Consider the following 23,571-nt stretch of genomic DNA (forward strand, 5'->3'; position numbering starts at 1 on the left):
AAAACAACAGACACCCGCATGTCACATACCATCAACCTTGGGCTTGACTTCTGCAACTCTCTCTGCAAACTTCTTTTTAAAATACAGGGACTGCAGCCTTTGCTGATAGTGATTTATCCTGTAGGATTAAAAAGAGACACACAAGTTGAGTTCCACCTGTTGCAGACAGCAAGGAGACTTGGCCAGTATTTCTTTAAAAAGACATTTCCCCTTAACCTATGGTGGGATAGGAAAGACGATGCCTTAACTTGAATCGGAGTAAAAACCGATGGCAGTGTAACTCTGAAGCGCATGCTTAATTCCGTCCCTGTTCAGGATGCTATTTAGTTCTCTGCTTAACTCTAGACATGTGCTTAAGGCCCACTGAAGTTAAAAAGACATAAGCAGCATGCATGTCGTGAGCAAATACCACCCTGAACTGGGACTTGGTGCTTTTCCAACAGACCACTGGCGCACAGAGAGACACCACGGCTATTGGTGCTTTGGAACCTGAACCTTCAATACCAAAATGCAAGCTGGATAAGCTCCAGCTCAGCCTTTTGTGCAGGAACAGTGTGATTGACTTTCACGGGGCTACTCCTCTGCTCCAACGCAGTCGCCTGCTTCAGTTGAATCAGAGTCTGTTGGTGAGCAAACAGGCTAAGCCAGTTCCTGGGCCAACCCTGGAAGACCGCAGGATCACTGACTCTCAGCTCCATACCAACACCGAGGGTAATAACTTCCTCAGGACAGCTCAGCTCTGTTCATTATAGCTCAGGCAGAGCTCTACACCTGGCATTAAAACACCACTTTTTTATTTGCTTAAGGCATTTCCCTGAGGAAACTAGAGAGTCTTCCTGTTTATTATCCCTTGGATTTTCTCCTTTAACTTGAAAAGAGGCAAGCAAAGATAAAATTATTCATGTCTTGTGCCTCCAAGACCCAAACAACTGCCATAATGGTCAGGAAGGCATGATGCTCCTCCTACACTTCAAATGCTGCCTTGTGCGTTGCTCAGCTTCCTCTGAAACATTAGACATCTATGGAGGTGGAGCGCTGGACCTCATGGCTTCAAGATCTACCCAGCATCCCATGTTTGTCCATCCTAATATAACAGAACAGTGTTTACAAGGTACAGAAGATGAAGGACCATTTCTCTTGCATTGTATAATGTGGATGGTGCTTTCTACTCCTAGCCATGCGGTAGAAAATCCCAGTCTTAAAAATTCAGATTAGGAGAGAAGGGTTGTAGGTGGGAAGGACCTCATCTATCCCAAGGGCTGCTTGGTAACGGGCCCACAAGAAATGAAACATGTGAGCAGATTTTCAAACCAAGACTCCCGTTCTGTTACAGATATATTTTGCAGCAGCACTGCAACTCATCTGCTCATGCACCATAACAACAGATGCGGTGGGGTGTCCCGGCAAACCCCCGTGAGCGTACCTGCTCATTTCGAAGAGGAACCGGTCAGCTTTGGCCATGCGATCCAGCTCATGCTTGTGCTCTTCCAGGAGGTCAATGTCACCTTTTTCAGGAACAAATTTCAAGAGCTAAAAGGAAACATGACAGATGTAAGCCGTGCCTTTCTTTTTATATAGCATCTTTCACATTGTTATATTAACAGCAAATGAAATATTGCCATAGGCACTTCTATGCCAGGATGTCTAAGCCATTTATGAAACGATTCAGCGTGGGTCACGAAATACCTGGCAAGTATCATTTTCCAAAACAACATCCCATATGATTGCTCCACTGTTGCCACCAACGCACAATTTAGTTTTACACCTTCCAATCTGCAGTTGCACCATGTACGTTGCGACGCGGTAAGTTTAGATGGCAGCAGTGAGTTCTGAAACTCCCCAGTGATTGAGACACGGAAAGAAAAACCCATTTGTTGCCACTTGTTTTTGTTTGCAGGCTGTATTTCAGCTAATTAATCCCCCTAGCTCTCCTGTAAGGGTACAAGGCTGACCTCAGTTTGGTGGAAAAGGAAAGAGAGCACAATTAAATGCGTTGCCCAAGGTCCCAAGGCAGTTCTGTGGTATGTTAGCTCATACCTGTATCTAGAATGCAGTGCAGCGACAGACGGGGATGGCAGGGGATGTAGCCCTTAGTCTGCTGCCAATATAACTCCATCTGTTCCCAAGCTGGCCTGGTGCTTGGCTGAAACCAGCTTATGGATGACCGCCAGTTTGTTCCAATTGAAACAGAGGTGATGCTGGTACATAGAGGAATCTGTGGCCCTGGCATAGTCTCATCTATGAGCCTAGGTAGCATCAGAGTGACAGTGTAGCCATGTTGGTCCAGAAGTTATGCAAGAAGCAAGGATTTCTTTAGGTGACATCTTTTATTGAACCATCTACATAGTTGGGCTAGAGTTCAACGAGCTTTGAAACGCAAGACATTCTTTTTCAGGTCGGAAGAGAAAAGCCAGCACAGCAATAGGGGCTGGAGATATACAGCCAATACAGGCCAAGTCGGTCTACAGCATAGCAGGCTCTGGGCTCTCTTACTGACAAACAGTTTATATACACTAGCATCCACAAGCAATAGCTAAGAGACCCCATGGCTTTCTGGCAGACGACACATCTGGGGAACTTCCCAAATGGACTACAGCAGTCTGATGACATGGGTCCCAAATCCCCTAGGCTAAGGAAGCAGCAGCTAAGACAAAGTACCTTGGGGCTGAGCTTACATAGCTTAGCTCCCTCCAGGCCCTGGGGGCTGACTGGGTAGGCAGAGGCACAAACACTGCTATTCCACTCCCTTGCACCTGGATTCATCCCTGGGTAGTGTGCCAAGACAGCAGCAGTATGTGCAGAGTTGGCTACATGCCGCCTGCGGGTTCCCTTCTAGCACGGAAATCCTTAGCTGGCTTATTACAAGGCCCTTTGTGTTGCCCTTGAGAAGCCAGTAACTTACTATCTGAATTTCCCACACTGTGTTAAACTAATGGATTTTAAGTAGATTAAAAAAAAACCCTCCATGAAATTTAAATATCAGCCTGGAGCACGCTGACGCAGGGCTATAATCCCAGGAGACACGATTACATCAACAATGAGACACCGAGGCCCAGGCATGATATCTAGGGTGTCCCTCCCACACCAAAGGTGACCCTAGGTGTGGTGCATCCTCACATGCCTGACTGCGCTCCTAGACAGGCTACTTAAATCCAGATGTGATGAGGAGGGGCATTTACTTCTCATTTCTGGCTTCCCTTTGTCTTTTTTTTCATCTCCTCCAGCACCTCACCAGCACGCTGTGAACGGCATGTGCCTGAGGCGAAAGAGAGGGCATGCTCCAAGAAGCAGGACCCTGGGTTTTATTTGCTCATGAAGTGCCAAGCCCCGCTTTGAAGTCCAATAATAAATCCTTCAGGCTCACTGTAATATCGCCTGATATCTTTCCTGGGCTGGGAGTCCAGGGGACTGATCAGATTCCTGCCATGCACAAGTGTTGCAATGAAGCCGCACTTGCCAGCTCCAGCTTTAAGAGGATGTCAGCTTTGTGTTTCACATGCCATCGTAAACCCGATCTCAGGGCAACTTAAAACCAGCATGCTTGGAGGACCACCACTCCAGTGGTTGTAAACGGTCTTTTAGATGCAAAATTATTAAGAAAAGCACTGGGAAAAGCAGACCTCAAGTGTTTCCAAAGACCGTGGTTTTGTTCAGCAACAGAACGACCTGTGATGCAAAATCCAGGCTGGAATCTGAGCTTGAGGGTTCATGGTTATGAAAAAGATGCTGCTCAGTTCCTCTGCATTTTTAAGGAGTGGAGCGTCAGCTGGCTTTGAGAGGAAAAGAGGAAAAGGCTTGTGGATGCAAACTCACCTCTGAGCCACTGGCAGTCATTACACGAAGTAATTTTTTGACTCATCATTCCTTAATCTGTGGACAGGCTTTGATTTATTTTGAAAATCAGTATTAAAAAGGAGGCACCCCAACAGGAAGAAGAGTATGTGTCCATCACCCACCTGTTCCAGCATGTCCTTTGGTAGGTCCTCTTGTTCATCCATTGTTAAAATTGCACGTTTGATTTCATCATTGGATAATTTCAGCCTGGGAAAAAAAAATGGGAACAGTGTTCAGAGGGGTGTTTACCCATGGATGAAACAGCACCTAATGAACCGTCCTAGGCATTTACATGTTTCCGAACCGGCCCTTCAGGATACGGGTTTGCCTGGCCAGCTCAGGGGAGACTTTTGCTAAGCTTGTACTACAACCCAGGCACATCTCAGAAATCCTGCAAGTCCTTTCCGCAGTCAAATAACTTTCCACAGGAGCTGGTGAAACTCAGTCATTAGCTTGAGGGGACCATCTGGGTCTTGCTTCTGTTCCACTTTCCTATTACTATGGCACTCCTTAAAATCTCAGTCACTTCATGAGTCAAGGACAAGATGATTAGAGACAGAAAGCAGGGCTCATGTCATTCTGTTATATAACCCAACACGTGAATAATAATGGGGCTTTTCTACTTTGTGCCATTCACACGGCACCTTCCAACCATTGACGTATATCACTAGTTGGTTCTTCAACAGACTTATCTGTCCAGAAGGAACAGGGAAAAAAGGGAGCATCTTTATGCAACTCCAGAGCAGTATGACTGTTAACATTAATAGACTTCCTTTCAGGCCCAACCTTAAACCCTGGGAAGATTGAGCATAAGCGATGCTGCCTAGACTGGAGGATTGGTTCAGTTAGCAGAGCATGCCCCTTCTTTCATCTCACACACACACAGGACTGATGAGGACGCTTGGTGATCTTTATATGGGCAGTCCTCAACTTACACCGTTTCGAGTTACAACGAGCGGCACTTACAACCTTTATAAACTGACACCCTCTTTTGACCTCCTGAAGTCAGGTTCGACTTTACAACGCTTGATCCGACGCGACATCATGCCAGCGAACAAGTTCGCTGCATCGCTCATCTCCCTGGAGAACATCTGTCCAAACTCCCTTGGACACTTTCTTTAAGAAAGCAGACCAGACTCCAGGAACACCTGCAGCCAGGACTCCTGAGAAGACTCCAGCCAGGAGCCCTTCAAAAGGTCCAACCAACAGCCTTTCAAAAAGCCCAGCAAAGTCACCTCGAAGAAGTCCTTCCGAATCAATATGTTGCTATTTTCAATATAAATACATTTTGTAGCTATATTGCTCATCTATAATTGACTGAGTACAAAATTCTGGGGTATTTTTTATGAAAATAAGGTATTGGGCCTAGGTTCAGGAACCAATCCCTCATTTATAGCATTGTTTCCCAAGGGAAAATCAGTTCCGAGTTGCAACGTTTCAACTTAAGATGTGGTTTTCAGGAACCGATTGTGTCCTAAGCCTGAGGACTGCCTGTACTTCACTTGCTGGGGATACTATTTGGAACCGGGCGCGCATGTGTGTGTGTGTGTGCATGCAATCTTTGTCTGCCACACAGTCTGAAGCCTGGTTATCCCTACAACACTGCAATGTTTTGGGGGTGAAGGGGCAGGAAAATCATCAGGTACCAAAACCAAGGCTGCCATCTTGGTGGCCACACTAGGCATGGACTTCCAGAGCTGCTACAATTTGAACAAGGGAGCCGATAAGCCTTATTCAGGACCAAAACAGATTCAGACCTTCTGTAGACTGGCTACCAAGGGGAGACCTGCACTGAACAGGACCATTTCCCATTGACTCTAAGGATCCCATTGACTCTCAGGATCTGGGTCAATATTATTCAGTTCTCTCAGGTGGTTATTAGGCAGAAGATCGGTGGCGTGCTTTCTGCTGACCTTTCCACCTGGGTCTTCAAATTTTATTTTCCCCCATTTTATCTGAAGCCACATAACATCAGCACAAAGGGTATTTAAACACAAAACAACTGGCAGCAGCAGCCAACGTTTTCAGAAATGACAAGGGATTTGGGGAGTCTGAAACGAGACTCTGAACTGCCTGCGTTTCAATGAACAGGTGCTTGGTGCTTTTTGAAAATGAACCCTTGTTAGAGTGTTTTAAACTAGAAATCAGAAAACCTCCAGAGATGCCCCAAATTAGTCACTTCTACAAACGTAGGCCAGTGTTTGATGCCTAATACAAAGTCTGTTGCGGTGGCTACGTTGGGTATGTCCTGAGCACCAATTGACAGAAGCGCTTACTTACACTAGCCATTAATTAGAGCTAATCGGGTCCACACCACACTCGCTGGAAGGGATGGCCGTGCAACATTTTGCCTTCTGCTGGATACATTTAAATTAGAAAGGGAAGCACACCCCTCTGCAGCATAAAAGAAAGGGCATTGCTTCCAGGGAAAGACAACAATGCACTAGACATGCTGTTTGCATGGCATCGGAGCGAAGGCTGTTTTGTTTTCAATAATTCTCGGCACCCCTCAAGGCACTATTTCCCCTCAGTTTACAGAGCACAGCATCCAGTTTTATCCTATGGTGGAGTAATTAAGTGCGATCAAATGTATATGTAGACTGTGACAAGGGGCTGGATGGGGCACAAGGGTGCTAAAGCGTGGGGGGCTGCCTGCCACCCAGCCCCACACTTTAGCACCCTTGTGCCCCAGCCAGCCCCTCCGCAGCCCAACACAGCCACCTGGAGCCCGGGGCTGACCCCTGGAGCCTGCTGCCAGCCCGGGGCTGCTCTGCCCTGGCTCAAACTGCTGCGGTCCTAGGCGCACGTGCAGACGCTGCACCCGGGAGCAAGCGACTCCAGTGCAAACTGCGCCACTTGACTGCGTTGCACTAATACCACGTGTAGACGCACCCAGCGTGTTGATCTGAGATGCTGGTGAGTGCATTAGTGGAGTGCCGCGTCCAGTGCTGGTGTCCTCACTTCAGGGAAGGAAGCTGAACAACTGGGGCAAGCTTCAGAGAAGGGTCACAGGAATGAGCTGAGCATCAAGTCTGACAGTGGGAGACTTTAGAGGCTCCACCTATTTAACTTATTGAAGAAAAGGTGAAGGTGTGACTTGAATCACTGTCCACTTAAAGGAGGGGCAAGAAGTTTTGTGATTAGAGGGTGTGCTAACTCGGCAGGCAAAAGGTAAAATCGAATGGCTAGAAGATAAAGCTAGAAGAGGAAGGCTATCGGCCTACGGGAGCCATCCATCAACCGATGCAACCAATTCTTGTTCACTGGAAATCTTTAAAAGAAGATGGGGAATTAAATTCTAGTGTCTCTGAGATCTCCGTATACACAATAGCCTCAGTGGAAGCAGACTTTTGCTTTAGATGGACTTCTGTAAGATACCCTCCAGTGATGGTCTGGATTATGCAAGCTGCAACACCAGATGATCACAACAGCATCTTCCAGCTTTCTAGATTTACCACTCTTTAATATTACAGGATGACGAGTCCTAACCATTGGTAGTTTGCCCATTACTGATAATACTGCCCCAGTGTAGTAGAAGAGAAGTTTAATTAATTTCTGTATGTGGTTTTTTTTTTTTTTTTTTTTTTTTTTTTTTAAAGAATCCTAATAAAGTCAGGAAACAAAGACACAAAAGTATTTGCTCCGAAGTTCACCTTGGGTTCAATCTTGTTTTATGCAAACCAGTTCTCTTTTACTGGACATTTCCACGTGCAGAATCCTAGCACCAGAAGTTGGTGAGGAAAAATGATGGCTGACCTGGGGAGAGAGACAGCGGAGACTACACTGGCACTGTCTGTACCATTTTATAGGGCCACTGTTCATGTAACTTGTCCCAGAAGAAGGGACATATATTGCTGTCAAATGGACTCTAGGGATCACTCCGCCTAATGCAGTGGGGGCCAACCTTTTTGGCAGGCGTGCCACAAATCAAGTCCCTCACCTTCCAAGTGTACACCAATCCCCTTTCCCCATCTGATCTGCTGCTCTGTTTTCTGTTCCTTCCTTCTTTCCAGTCTGCCATGTGCCACACACTGAGGCTGCCCATGCCACAGGGTGGCCACCCCTGGCCTAATGCATCCCTACTCTGGAAGAAGTGTACTTGTGCATGCCAGACCCGTCCAAGGGGAGGAAGGAGGTCATATTAGGGAGAAGCCTGGTAGGATTGTGCAGCGCTGGTACAACTCCTCCCAGTTTAGATGCATGCAGATTTCTTCTGTGAACTTGAGCAAGTCAGCCGTGCCTTCAGTTCTTAACCTCGCTGGGATGTTGCAAAGACAAAGGACCGCAACTTGCTGAGACATTACGGGAATAAGGACCACAGAAGAGAGATCATCAGACTTCACAGTTCCAGGATGTGGATGGTCCCACTTGTGCAGCATGGCAGGCTGATAAGCTGACTTGAATAGACAGGCAGGGCTTACAGTGCTTAGGGTCCAAGTACCTGGAACAGGCCTAAAACTACTGGTTCCATGTGGCAAACCCACAGAACTGTTTTTTTCTGAAGGACATGAAAACCTAATGGCTCCCTGACGCTGCCCGGCCATCCCACAGGGAGAACGCACTGCTGATTCTCGCCACTCCTTAAGCATCATTTGAGGTCCACATTAACTTGACTCCTGGCAAACAACTGCCCTACTCCTCTAGAGGCCTAAACGGGCCAAGGAGCCTTATGACAGACTGGTGGAAGTGGCATCATCAGAAAACCTTGCTGCTCCATTCCCAGAAGCAATGGGGTCAGCTGCTTTTGACAGCCACGCTCTAGCAGATGGTGGAGCTAAAGCCCAGAGCACTGCAGAGAACTAGGACCTTCAGGATGGTCGGATGCTTGTAACCCTTCCCACCCCCCAGCACAGCCAGCTCTTGCGTGGAACGTCGTAGGGCTCTACAGGACTTCAGCGGCCGTTACGGATAGCACCGGAGGCTGAATTTAAGCTACAGCGTGAACATGGTGTGGGAAGTAGCAATGCAGGACTATCATGCTGGAACCAGTATTCCTGAGCCTAGGGCTCCGAGGCATCACCTTTGCATACGAGATCACAGGTCTCTCTCACTATTCAGTTCTTGGTTTTCCCAAGAAGATTGCCAACCAAAGTCTTAATGAGCTCCAGTTTTAAGGGCATTTTTTTTAATTTGTGAAGGACTACACAGAACTAGTTTTCCATCTGCATGCTGGGGCTGGACTGAGATCACCCATTAAAACCACATCAGTCACACAGCGAGTGGGTGCTAGCTGCTTTCTATCGCCACCATCCCTGGCCATATCCAAACCAGCATCCTGGGTTGCTACAGACTTTGCATTTAATGAGCAGAGATTATGAAAAGCATAAAAATGTTTCACAGAAATCACTAAAACCAACTGCCAAGACCGAGAGTGCTCCTTAATGTCTGCCGAAAAAAAAAAAAGCAGGGCGCCAGAATATAACAACTTCTCAGACCATTTGATGGGAAAGAGGCCAGGGAAAGCTATAAGCTTATCTACAACCACAATAATTATCATTGTTGGCAGCTGCTGTCGAACGCGAGCCGTCTGAGAGGAACTGGGTCACTGTATTTGCTGTCACGGGGATTTAAGCCTGGCAACTCAGAGATGCAGAATGACAGCTCGCAAGCCTGACAAATGCAGCCTATCCTGCAAAGCTTTGTAGACACAAATGAAGACTGTCCGAAGTGTGGAAGGGAGAGACAAATTCTGTGTGGGCAGGGATCCACCCTCTTAAAAAACCCGTGTTTGGGTCAGAAAAGTGCTCGACAGATAGGCAGAAAAGACAAATCAAACAAACCTTTCCCCTACATGAGGCTTAGGAAAGGGCATAAAGAAGCTTTCACGTGCATCCTACCAGGAACAGGACAGGCCTCTCCCCTGCTAAAACAACCCTACCCCGGCTGAAGATGAGATGTGGTAGTTTAGTTGAATTAAGGCCCCCAATGCATTGACATCAGCATACTTTGAGCTACACTATAAAAAGCAGTGTTAAAAATGTGTATGTGTTAACATTACTAGTTTAAAGAAAATCCAGTGATCTCACTAAGCAGTAATTTCTCCCAAAACAAGAGAGGCAGGAAAAAAAATCTACAGAGAGATAAAATATCTAGGTTCACTGTAATCTTTCCATGCTGCAAACCAGACAATGGCTTACAAATGTCTCAGCTAAATAAGGAAGGGACTGACCTCGCCGTCCTTTCGCATGTGAAACTCCCAGCAAACTGGGAGCATTACATATTTGTAGGCACAGTAGGATTTCTAGCTGCTAAGAGCAGCGTTAGCTGCGAGACAGTGTTATAGTCTTGCTAGGATGATACGTGGCACCCGGATGAGCACTCGCATTTGTCTTCAGAGTACTCCAGACAGGAAAGCAATGTCATCCTTATTCAAGAGGCAGAGAACAGAGCCACACAGTAGTCAAATGACTTGCTCAAGGCTATGTAAGAAACTAGTGGCAGAACAGGGCGCTGAACCCCAGTCTCCCAGTGTCAAACCCACCTCCCTGCTGTGCTGCAAATAAGCAGTGCAGCAAGTGCCTGCATGAGCAGCGCGTGTGGTTTGCAGAGCCACGGACAGTTTGCGGCATTGCAAACTGCACAGGCACGCTCATCTGGATGCGCACTTTGACTTCAGTTGGAGCCCCTCACAGGTTTAAATTTGAAAGTATATTCTTAAGTGTCATTAATCAATGAGGCCTCTGTTTTACTAACAAGTCTTCATATTCTAATATGGAAAGAGCAAGGAATTAGTGTGTCCCGTCCCATCCCCACCTCGGCCTGGCCACTGCCGGAGCCCAGAGTGCAAAACTTCATAGCTGCATCTCTGCTTTGCAGACTGGGCTTCAGCAGAGGGCAACAATAATGGAGAGAGGGCTGGTGGACGTGACTTCTGAGGGCAGGCGGAGGGAACTGGGTTTATTTAGTTTGAAGAAGAAAAGACTGAGGGCGGATTTGATAGCAGCCTTCAACTACCTGAAGGGAGATTCAAAAGAGGATGGAGTTGGACTGTTCTCAGTGGGGCAGATGACAGAATAAGAAGAAATGGTCTCAAGATGTAGCAAGGGAAGTTTGGGTTAGATATTAGGACAAACTCTCAGTAGAAAGGTAGTAAAACACTAGAACAGGTGACGCAGAGAGGTGGTGGAAGCTCCATCCTTGGAGTTTAAGACCCGGCTACACAAAGCCTTGGCTGGGATGATCTAGTTGGGGCTGGTCCTGCTTTGAGCAGGGGGTTGGACTAGATGTGACCTCCTGAGGTCCCGTCCAGCCCTCATTTTCTGTGATTTTAAGTCAAAGCACTGAAAAGTCAAAAACTGGGCAAGACTGAATTCCACAGGAAAATTTAAAGCAATTCTTAGCTTTATAGATAAAGCAAATATGCTCATGTACCAACTTGGACAAATGTTTTCTTTTTTTTTTTTTTTTAAGGATATTTATCATTTAATCACTCCTGCTCTCAAGCCACAGTAAGGCTGGCTTTCATTTTCACAGCAGTTGATCTTCACTTACTTTTACCAACGTGCTTAATTGCACGTTTTATCACATAAATACAATTCAGCATTAAAAGATGGGATTAAATTTGCTCGTAAGAACCAAATATGACCCTCAAACAGACAGACTGAGGCTGTAATTCCATCAAGGGGGTCTGATAACACCACCAAGAAGGCAGAGTTGGGGGGAGGGAGTGCTTATAGGTTCAGGCCTTTATTACTTATAGCCTCAGTATATATGTCAATGTTTTGGGGAATGCAGGTGGTACTGAATTATTGCCCGCAATTCTTTCCGCTCAGCAAGAGCTCTTCCCAGCCTTCCTTTCGCTTCCCAAGTCCAAAACGCTAGCTCAAATTTGGAAATAAATTGACACTTTCAAAAAACGCCCCCACAAAAAAACAACCCAAAAAGACTCGGTGTCACATAACCTGACCCCCATTGAAGTATCACTTTCCAAACAATACCACTTGCCTTTCAGATTTCTCTGCACCATAGTGGAAGGGGGTTCTGTCTCTCCTTGTATATTTAGAACCTGTTTCCTCTCAGGTTTAATACCGCTGGCTTAATACAGTGTTGAAAAGTAAGTAAAATCTGGGCAGAACTAAACAGAACGATTCCAGCCATGCTAAGCAGCTGCAGTGGCATTTCACTACCTCTCAGGGATTTCAGAGGTAGTGCGTTTCTGTGCATCCCACTCAATGCATTCTGCAGCCCAAGACTGCACAGCAATGCAAGATGTAATTCCATATCTGGGTTCAGGTGTCAGTGAGACCACTCTGGCTTTATTCCCATGGTTCCTGTCACCAGATTCCCTCCAGGGAATTGAGGCATGATCTCCGATTCGGGGCATGTCACACAGCTTGAAAGTAGCAGAGCCTCAGTAATTTAGAAGGACACCATCCGGAAAACAAGTCACAGAGGACAGGCAAGAGAAGTGACCACGGAGAACCCGTTTCTTGACAATAAGCGTACCTTGAGAGAAGGATATTGCAGTTTTGGGCTCTCCGGCCATCTATGACGGAAAGCTCCTTGACTTTATGTCTGGAGCTCAGTGTGTCATCAATGGCATCTTCTTTCTGCAAAACACACACAGCCGTGAAGAAGGAACCGCGCGCCGACATTAAGAACCCTCCGCGCATACCAGCGTTTTCTAGAATCGACTCCATTAATCAAGAGTGTCACCAAGGCTTATGCGTAAAATCTGTAGCCTGTAACTGAAATATAATAAGCCATTTCATAAATCAGAACATGCTTTGAAATGCACGGGTTAGAAATGTAAATATTTTCTCAGACAGGAAGATTTAAGAACCTACAAACACAGATGCACTGTTGAACAAGGCCAGGCTCTCCTAGCCTACATATTTGTGATATTTCATTAAATCCTCTCTTGATATATTCCATTAGGGTCTGTCACGCAGAAACAAGATCTTTACAAGTTCTGTTGCCACTCTCGACAGCCACGGCATCTGCTCATGCTGCGATTAGCAATGCACTGGTTACACACGTAAAACTTTATAGGCTCATGAACACCAGCTGCAACATTTGTTTTCCTTTAAGAGCGGGATTTCCAAAAACAGCCAAGGGATTTACGAGCGTGATGACCTGTGCTCCTGAATCCCCTAGGCGGTTTGAAAGTCTCCCTCTAAAATAATAGAAGAGTATGCAGAACTGAAGGTTCAGATGTCCAGGTGAAAGTACCTACCCACATGTTTAATGCAGGTTATAAAGCTGCCCACAGAAGTCATGCATCTCCAGTTTTAGCTCCAAGCTTGCATGATCTTGGTTAATATTAATAAATGAATACCTAGTTATTAGAGCAATGTGGCAGGAACACACCCTGGGGCTTCAGGTCACATAGGCTAGCAGATGTGTATCAAAGTGCCTAATAGCTCAATAACTTGGACACCCCTGACTGCTTTTGTCTTTTCACGGAGCAACTAAGATATGATTTTTTATTATTTTTTTAAACTAGGCCAGGATGACCTAGGAGACTGCAGATATTCAGGAGGGCTCAGAGCTGGTCTCTCCCTACTTCCACTGGAGACATTAGGAGCAGAGCTGAAAGCCAACAGGCATTAGGAAACTTGTGGCATGTGCACATCTCTTTGCCATGCTGGGAGGGTTGCCATGACACGTGCCCTGCTGCTGCTCTGCGCGCACCAGATCCCAGACGTGATGCACTACAGGAGCAGTCTGGTGGCTCTTTTCTGCTCTTCAGCCCTCTGTCCGGGGCATGCTTATTAGCACGTGTTCACAATCACTCTACAGGCAAGTCTACAAATGTTCCCTGCATGTCCTGGGATGGGCACTCCCTACTTACCCACTTCCTGTCTCCTCCTCAAGCCACTCAGGCTCTAAAGGGCTTGAGAGCAGCTGCTGGGAGATCCCTGGAGCAGCTTCCCCACAGCTTTTCTGGGCTTGAAACTATGGCAGCGGGAGGGAGTGGGCAGGGTGTGCTTGGGTGTACAGGGAGGATACCCTTCAAGGTGGCCACATTGCTTCATGTCTGGGGTTGGGCATGCTGTACAAGGGAGACCGGCTTCAACATGGTGCTCTTGGGCACAGCAAGGTGGTCGTGTAGACATGCCCAAAGTCACGCTTAGAGAGAGAACATAAGTGCTTGTGAAAACGTAACCCTTGTTCTCAAACTCTTGCACCTAATGCATGTGTGCATACGATACACTGGAAAGCACAAAGCTTGGCCACTGCTATCTTAGGTTATCCAACAACCTGGCTGATTTCTTCCTATTAATTCTTGAGCTGCCTTGCTGCACTGGCTCCTTTTTGCTACCTAATACAGGTCACAGTGAATTCGTGGCACTCATTTTTTAAAACGAGACATCCAGTAGTGCAGCGCACAGCCCCTCCCCTTGGTCAGTAAGTGTGCTAACTCGGCATCGATTCTGCTTGAGCTGAACGTTAGCAAACTCATGGCAATTAAACAATTGTTAGGTTTTTGGCAGAGGCTCACTTACCTGTTTGGAGTTACTGTTCACAAAGAAGTCCTACAGCCATAGCAGAAGCATGGAAAAGGCAGTAAAAACACATGCCATTCAGTGGTCACAGCAAAAACAGAGTCAAAGCATAGTCAGAAAGAACATACAAATCAGAGGTCTCTGCTGCAAGAGAAGCACCCAAGAAGTACACTGGCTCTGAGAATGGATAATGCCAACGGGAATAAAAAATGCACTGAACAGTAAAGGGATATAAATCAATGGGCACTGAATGGGAAAAGCATGCCAATAAGCAACAGGTGAGAGGAGTGACTGGGCACAGAAAAGGTGAGGGAGTGAAATGTAGAAGACAGTTTTGGAGGATGGCAAAGGACTTTTCCTCTCCCCAGCCCGAGAAAGTTTTGGGCAAGGGTCGACGTGAGCTGGACAAAGCAGCATCATTCATTTTGCGTATCGTGGTGGGGAGAAAACTGCTTTCTGATGCATCTTGATGAATTTGAAAGAGTGAAATATCAGCGTAGCTGCGAGGACGAGTACTTAAGTGAAGCTACAGCAAAACCATTACTACCGTGACAATGCTTTTGGGGGAAACAACCCAAAGTATATGGCACTCGGTGGATTTGTTTGCCCCAAAGAAACGCCATCTCAACACCAGGCTTGCCCTTAGTTGACTTCAGGTCCGTGCACATGTGCAGGGCTTGTACAGACCCCCACAGCATCAGCCCCCATTCCACTGGGCTGAAAATTCACGCAGTCAGGCTCTTCTTGTGAAACCACTAAAAGAGTGTGTGTTCACCTTGTTACCTATGGTGGCATTTGGCCCAGCACTAAAGGCTCTGTCCTACAGCTGGCATTGGGAGCAAAGGTCAAAAACAGGTATAAAATAGTACTTAAAATCTAGCAAATTAACAACAGCTTGAGACAAGACGCCGTGCGAGAGATTTGCTCCAAATCCAGGTGATCCACAGCAGTGTTTCCTTTCTGGCTGCCCTGTTTGAAAGCAGCTGTCAGTCAGGATAGCTGGTCTGTGTTATGAATCTCTGAACAGATTTCCATTGTGGCAACATTTTTCAAGGAAATCTTGTTTATGCAGGTCCCTGCTGGCTGCCTGCCAATCAGTTTAGGAGTGAATGAAGTGGTGGCAGGGAGGGGAATGATTGTACGGCTGATACGGAAAACGTCCTAGGCATCGACTAAGCAGGCACCTTGTAATGACGCTGATCTTTAGCCTTCAAATACAAGTTTAGGGACATTCTCTCTCTTTGCTTTTTACACAAATGATTTTAGCCTCACTCACGATTCAAAAGCTTAATTTAAAACACTTCCTAAGAGTAATAATGAAATAAACCTCACTCAGCAGGAAACCAAGTCAAAGGCGAAAGAAGATCAGAAACAGCCTGTGCTGAGCTCCCATATCAGCGCCGGCTCAGCCGACAGGCCGGAGCAATCTTTCACGAAACGAACACACGGCGTTGCACGAGGACGACCTGCCAAGAAACTGTGATATTGCTCAGTGGGGAGCAGAGCTCGGATTCCCTACCGCCTCCGCAGGGCTGCACCTGGCGCCTTTCTGCTCCTGTTCGGGAGTGATCCCATCAAGACGTGTCAATCCTGGGGGATGTGGGTCTGAACAAAGACACCTCTGGAAGGCAGAAGCTCTTAAGTGGCCCCAAGGGGGAATAATGGATCCCAACTGATTCAGATGAATAGATGCTTTTGTTCCTTTTATTTTTCATGCTCATAGAGAAGCTGCAGAGCTGGAGCCCGAGCTGTTCTTACACTGTCAGTGTTTAGCTCTGCACATCAGCCAGCGTCTCGGCTACCCTGGAAGAGCTGCACGTTCAGCGTTTCACATCTATAACCAGCTCCCCTAGGGAGTCAGGCAAAGGTGCCTTATATGCACCGTTGGGTTACAGGCTTGCTTTGCACCTCACATGGCAGTACCTTGGTTCATGGACGGGGGCAATACACATCACAATTTACAATACAAGTAACTGAAACACTGATGTCTTGTTGACTCTGATGGGACTTAAGCATCATCTTAAGTCCTTTTGTGAATCAGGGCTTTATTCCGGGAAAGAGCACATTTTTCCATTTCCATGCCCGAAGTCTGATTTTAATGACAGCACTAGCAAAATGCTGCTGCACTGGTAGCGCTTGGCTGGTTTGTCATTATAGAGGTTGAGGGTGGAAAGCGGGGTTTCCAGCTGGCTGAGTTGGATTCCAGAGCGAAAGAGATAAGACCAAGCAGAACAGGTCAAAAACGACAGCAGAAAACACAGCCAGCGAAAGGGAGCAAGGATGAAGAAATCACTCATTCTCCATTTTCCAGAGGCACAGACAACATATAGAGTGCAACACCCGTTTCCTTACTGCGTGTGCCGAAACAGAAAGTCCTCACATGAATGTATTTCAAGGAGTGCAGCCTAAATGAATCCCATGCCAGGTGATATCACGGGGGTTATTTCAAGAGCCTGAATTTCATGACCTTCAGGGCATGTTGAGAAGTGTTTTTTTCCCCCCAGACATTTGAAAGGGAGTGGGAATGTCAATGGGAGAACTGTTAGAAGGGAAAAGGGTGTCAAGTTCCTGGTTTGCTGGTGGGGATATACCGAACTGTCTGACTTGATGGTAGGGAACTGTACCGCTGCACATCCGGTACGTTTGGAACAAAATCCCAATATTACCCACTTTCCATCCTGTGTTTTGGGCAAAACAACATCTCCTCCTATTCTACCTAGCTATTAGCCAAAATGTACCGTCATCTATTTGCCAACACAGTAGCTGGAAAGCAACGCTGTCTGAGAATCTGGGTCTCCAAACAAAAATAAGTTCTCCAAAACCCAATGTGCATCCTGAGATGCATTTAGTGTTTGGGGATAAAACTTCTCTCCAATTGAAAACTTCTCCTTGAGCTACTAGAAAACTCAAAAGCTGAGAACACTGAATTTTACCCAATCCACTGATCAAGCAGAGGGGCCAGGCCAGAAGCAGAACCTTGGTCCAAATGGCGAATACTCATACTGCTTCTACTAGCTCTTCTATGGCAATCAATGACTTTAAAACAATTTCCTTTCAAGTTGCTAATAAATTAACTGGAATTCAGGGCAGGTGGAGCTGTCAGATCAAGGGAGCGAGGGATGCACTGCGTTGGGTTATAAAATAATCATTTGTATTCACAGGTGCTTCTGTAAGTCATGAGTTACCATTGTTCCCCCCCTCCAGGATGACAGGGCTGTACGATTTCCCAGCACACAATGCTCCCCTCGCATGCATCAGAGGACGGCATGTAGGCATCACGCAGCACGAGGGAGGCTGCGCGTCTGCAGTGAATGCCAGCATGCTGCGTGAAACCACTGCTCCGTTCTCAGCCATCGCCACCAAGTCCCTGCAGCAAGGTGTCGGGGCGTGGAGGAGGTAAGGAACACCACCCTGCATTCCTGGCTTCCCTCCCCCCTTGGTTCTGCGGGTGTCTCTTCTCAGTCTTTTGCCCGATGGTGACAAATTCCTCACTCACCCAAAGATTTGCTATGAGGAATCTCTCACTTAACTCTCTTGCAGCTGCTTCTGATTCTAGCTCTGCTCCAGTACTCTACACTGGAGGTGTCAAATATCTGGCCCATGGAGACCCATCAGCCAGCCAGCCCTTGGTGCTGCTCCTGGGTCTGACATATGGCATCCACCTTGGCTGTGGTCTGAGACCTACAAACAGTGCCCCCCTCCAGCCCACTCTGGGGCAGTGCGAGTCCCAGACTGGCTAGAGTGGGTGCTGTGTGTGTCCTGTACTAGCCAGAGCAAGAGCTGAATGTACTGGATCCGGCATGGGGATGGGGCATCTGTGGGGCCATTCATCTGGCCTGTGAACCGGCCCCATACCGCTCCTCCAGCTTGTGACCAGACGAACTTGACACCCATGCTCTACGTTTCAACCTCTGCAGTAAGAAATTTGCCTATTCAGGCTGGGCAATGATGATGTTACTCCAGGGGGGACATTTCTATGCCAAGGCTCAGAAGGGCTGGAGGGATGTGGTTTGCTGCTGGTATCTCCTAGCCGGATGTTAGGAATATTCAGAACCTTCTATGGCTCTTTGGTCCGTGTGCATTTGCTCTCTCCTGTTGGACACTCTCCCGAACTGGGCCACCTCCACCGGTTACAGACAAACAGTTGCTTAATTGGAGGTTTTTGTCTTGTCCATGGTTTTCATCCCAGAGTGCTCAGAACATTCCCTGGATCCTGGCCCAACAGCCACTGCCCCTCACACCCCCCTGGGACTTCATCCGGCATGACTTGCAGCTGAAAGGCAGCTAATAATAATCTCCTGTCTGATCTAGTGTGGATAAATGAGTCATGCAAACAAACAGGAGGCCATGGCACCCATCTGCACAATTAGCTCTCTCATCCCTGCTTCCCTCCCCCTCCTGTTTGATTGTTCTCACCTTCAGACACACTCTTTGCGGCTATCTGACAAGTGCATGCCCATAGTCTAGCTGTACCTTTCCAAAGCAACAGGAGAAAGCCAGTGTCGCAGTCGCTGACTCCCAAGACATGCTCCCACCACCCTGCCTGGTTAGGTAATGCTTGACTTTTGCCCTGCTCTAATCTGGGCAGATATCACTACCTTGATTAGCTCTAGGAAGAGATTAAACTTGCACCTTTGGTAAGGAGCTTAGTGGTGGGGTCCCAGCAACACCCCTTGTGCTCACAACTAGCAGAGCACACCCACCACTCATTGCGTACAAAGTTCACCAGCATTAGTGTTAAAAATGCCCTTGAGGTCCATTGCTTCGGACATTTTTGCACCTTCAGCTCTTTGCCTATGCATGACCTTGACTGAGAAATGCAGGTGCGTACATTAGGGTTTGCTCTTAAACATTTTCCTAAGTTGGGCTCAATTTAGAAAAAAAACAGATTCAAAGCTGAGGCTCATTTACAGCCTCATTTTTTTTTGTTTAACAGTCACATTTTTCTTGTGATAAAAATAAAAAGAAGAGCTCCCACATGAGGTAGATGTGGCTAAAACTTAAGCCTTTTTTGGCGAGAAATGGACATAAATTCTCAGGCCAGTATGTAGAAGTGAAGCAGTTGCTCCTAAAAGAGGATCCAAAAGCATGACTCAATTGTAGCCACATCTGGGGGTTATTTTCGGCCACTCCTGGTAATTTCTTCTGTGATCTGTCTTCATTATGGCCATGTGCTCACCCCGAAACACAAGCTTGTCAGGTGCATATGTGGTGTGATGAGATCGTAACAAGGAGCTAACCAGCATGTCAGAGCAGCATGCACGAGTGAGAACTGACCAAACTGACCTGACAAGTTAATAAGGCATTAGTACGAAATGATGATAAAATATATCATTTCAAGATCACGTCTGCCCCAAAGCAATTTAATAGCCTGTGCGACTCGCACGCAGGACAAGCCCGTTACCTGCTGTCTTTGGTAAGCAGAGAACGTTCGTTCCAGGTCTTCCAGATCTAGGACTTTAAACACTTTTGCATCATCAATGTCGGTCCACACGGTCCCCGCCAACTTGTTCTGAAACACAGCAGCAGCATTGAACGCGACTTGGCTTTATTTCACCTCTGATAAACACTCACCCACCAACGTCCACACATCGCTCGTCCCCACCACCCGTGCAGAGGTTAAGTGATGGAACAAGCCTGTCCCTTCCTTCCTGTGAAAACGGGATCGTTAAGCTCTCCGAGTCATTCTCTTTTGATAGAGAAGAATGCAAGGGAGCACTAATGGGCACCCACTATAGAGGCTTACCTCGGGCAGCTTAGACCAGTTGAAGGATTTCAGGGCGTTTGTTGGCTGAGGAATGTTTTTCTTCTTGAGGGCCAAGCCCAGCGGAGCCCCCGGAGGCGGGGTTATCCCTCCGAGGGGAGGGGGACCAGGCGGAGGGGGAGGACCACCAGGAGGAGGAGGAGGTGGAGGGGGAGGTGGGAGAATACCACCAGGCAGAGGGGGTGGGGGAGGTGGGGGAAGCAGGGACCCGGGAGCCAAAGGCGGTAAGGGGCCACCAGGAGCTCCAGGGGGTAGAGGTGGCCCTCCCGGAACGGCAGCACAGATGGCTCTCTGAAAGAAAAGAGATGGCACCATCACAAAAGCAGTCCGTTCAAAGCATTTTTACAGCATGGCTTAGCTCACAGGCCAGTCGCTGAGGGTTCCTCTTGCTACGGTGCACACCCCTGGCCCCAGTATTTAACTCATTCGTCAAGGACCAGTTCAAGACGTGCTGAGCTTACAAGGCAGAAGCTGAGGACGTGGTGCCTGCATGGCTGACGTCATCTTGGAAAAGACTGCAGAGTGGGCTGGAGGTCTCCACATTGGAAAGGCCGAGTCTCTGCAGCTTGAGCTCTTAACTGCCTGAATCCACTATGACCTACCATTTCAGTGGGGGCCATCGCGATGGCTGATGCCAGAGATGACACCGGGGAACCTCCTGGTCCCAAGCATGGGTGTGCAGGTTGTGAATGGCCCAGGCCAATATTTCGGTACTGCAATAGTTTAGCACCCTCTGGATCAGTGATCCCCCCCCAAATGTTGCTGGCCCACAGGCCACCATACTAAGTGAACCACTGTGGGCAACATCAGGTTTTGAGAGTGTCCTGCAAGCAGCATGGGTCCCGTGACCTATGGGTTGGGGACTGCTGGACTAACACCAAAATGTTTTCTGTGGGAAAGACTCTTGTGTAGCCCACATAGTCAAGGGACAAGGCGGTATCAGCATTATGAGGCCAGATCCATGGCTAGGTAAAAACTGCCCCATACCTGGCAAACTACAACTCAGATTTCTTGCCAACACAAGCCAGGCCTTTCCCACACAACAAGGGAACAAGGCGGTGTCATGTGCAGAATTTGTCATCTGTTTTCTCAGTTTACTGCAATGAGGAAACCTGGTATTTAGCCATAAATGGGAAAAGTGCAGGCAGCCCTCACCCGGTTGAGCTCGTGGAGCTGTGCTGTGAGGTCTGCCACCTGTTGCTTGACTTGCTTGTGCTCTGTTGACTCTTTTTCAAGTTTCTCTTTCATCTTGTTTAAGGTCAGCATCATCTCCTCCTTCTCCTGCGCCTTGGCATCGCACTCTCGTTCCTTTTTTTCCAACTTCTGCAGAAGCTCGTAGTGTTCTGAAAACACCCCCAGATTCCATTAAATCAGCCAGACTCCCCTTCCTGATGGCGAACTAAATACGTACTCAAGACTATAAAACCCATTATTCCCAAAGGAAAACAGGACCAACTCTGACCCATTACTTCCTACCTTTTACACAAGGGCATTTACCCATCATTAAAACAGCACAGTCGGGACTTGGTGCTGCATTTATTGTGACTTCCAGAAGTGCCTCATGCAACAGCAGGGAATTGGCAAATGCACTTTAAAATGCATGCGCACGCACACATGCATGCATGCACACTGAAATCCTTGGCCTATTGGTATCCAGGGCAAAATTCGTACTAACTTCCATTATTATTATACCCCTACTATCTTTAAGGGAAGCAGTTTTGGACAGGACAGAAGTCTCTGAATCTCTCAGCCCCTGGTGTGTGCTTCCATGGCAATATTTGAGGGTTTTTTGATTGATGCTGCTGTCTACAGTTTTCTGACTTGGCTTTGGCTCGGATTCAATGAATTTAAGCAGGAACTTAAATTCCACCGACTTGAAAGGCACGCAAGCACAAGCTTAAATATTTTTGTATGAATCAAAATACATTCCCCTGTTGGGCCCACACGTCTCATTGCTACCCATCCCATTCAGTCTGCTGTAAATAGTCTAACACCCAATGTAGCAAGAATGAGCCCCTGGCCCCCCCAAAATTGTAATTTTGTCAATACATGCCTTTTTTGATCCAAAAAAATTGACATTTTGGGGTTCCAGTTTTCTATCGAAACACATTTTCACAGAAATTTAGCTTTTTTCCTCCTTTCAAATTCCCGTGGAAAGCTATAATGAGCATTTTGGGCTAATCTCTAATTGTGAGAACTATGGATGAAGTGCAGTTTTAGCTTAAACCGATATATAATTTTACAGATCAAATCAGCAAACTCAATTCCGGGGGGGCGGTGTGTGCATGCGGGCACATATGTATGTGGCCTCTGATAGACATTACGTTCAAGACATGATTAACTGGTTAATTGCATCTTAAGTTGTGCCCTGGTTTCACGTTCAATCAATTAATGGCATGATAAAATGACGAATAAGCCAGAAAGTTATTATACAAAACGTGTAATAAATTTGTGGCTGGTTCTTCTCACTGAATTGTGGCCAGCGCTCCCAGCTGGAGGAACACATTGGAGCCCCTTAAGGCTCCTCTGCTCTTCAGAGGCTGGGAGTGCCCATCACCTAAATGAAGCTCCCAGCCGGAGAAGCGCAAGGAGCCAAGCTTGCTGCTTGCCAGTGCAGAGGGAGCTCAGCATCACGATCCCAGAGTCTCCCTGACACCTTTAAGCTAACATCTGTTGAGTGCCTGTGTGTGTACAGTTATACCATCTATTTAGCCTACAAAATAATATATTTAAATATAATGTAAATTTGTATTTATCTAATTTGTACTTTTCTATCATTTACCTTTTCGCGTTTTTTCTGCTTGCTCTTTCCACTGCTTAACTTCATTTTCATTAACCAGCCTGAAAAAAAACAGACGAGTAAGTTTATAAAACAATCCTTCCAGGGTAAATGCAAGGTTCTAGGCTACAGTTGGAGGGAAAAGCCCTTGCATAACATTTGTGACTATTTGTTCACAGGCAAACCCTGAATGGGATGTGTTGGTATTTATAACTTCCATTATTTGCTGCCATGAATATTCATGCTAGCTAATTTTTTTTACATGCAAGGTCTCTGCATAGCTAGCTTGACAACTCTGTGGGGTTTTCAGTTAATCAGGACGCTGAAACAACATGTGATTTTGTTGACTGACTCGCTGTAGAAATGCAAATGATGAATAAGGAATACTGGACAGAGGTGCCCACGGGCCATTTGTAGGTTAACTTTGGTTCAAAGGTGCATTTCACTGAATACATTCAAACAAATCCCTAAAAGTCCAAGTCTGTTCTAGATCATTTAAAAGCACTGTTTCCCATGAAGGTGTCATCCTTATCTACTTAAGACAATCAAGGGCAGGAGACTGAAACATCAATGGCAGCTTACTTTGAAATTCCTGAATACTAAGATATTTAAAGGAAAAACAGTAAAGGCAGATAGGTGGTTAAAGCTGCCTCGGAGTGTGGGAATTATCCAGATAGCACCTGGAGACTGCAATAGTAATATGTTACATTAGGATGACAACTGCATCCAAGCACGATTCATACAGG

At 46.8% G+C, this 23,571-nt stretch overlaps 1 protein-coding gene across 2 annotated transcripts in view; it reads right to left on the reverse strand.

Annotated features, from left to right (window-relative positions):
* DAAM1 (dishevelled associated activator of morphogenesis 1) overlaps nt 1–23,571 on the reverse strand; it is a 178,398-nt gene that overhangs the window by 14,177 nt on the left and 140,650 nt on the right. For both annotated transcript variants that reach the window (XM_006026226.3, XM_006026227.3), the window contains exons 12-19: nt 22,829–22,887; nt 21,202–21,389; nt 20,029–20,337; nt 19,687–19,794; nt 12,280–12,383; nt 3,957–4,041; nt 1,424–1,530; nt 30–118 (exon numbers count right to left, since the gene is read on the reverse strand). In XM_006026226.3, the coding sequence (XP_006026288.1) occupies nt 30–118; nt 1,424–1,530; nt 3,957–4,041; nt 12,280–12,383; nt 19,687–19,794; nt 20,029–20,337; nt 21,202–21,389; nt 22,829–22,887 (1,049 nt within the window). The remainder of the gene's footprint in view (nt 1–29; nt 119–1,423; nt 1,531–3,956; nt 4,042–12,279; nt 12,384–19,686; nt 19,795–20,028; nt 20,338–21,201; nt 21,390–22,828; nt 22,888–23,571) is intronic.

Source organism: Alligator sinensis, unplaced genomic scaffold, assembly GCF_000455745.1.
Source record: "Alligator sinensis unplaced genomic scaffold, ASM45574v1 scaffold708_1, whole genome shotgun sequence".
Taxonomy (NCBI): Eukaryota; Metazoa; Chordata; order Crocodylia; family Alligatoridae; genus Alligator; species Alligator sinensis.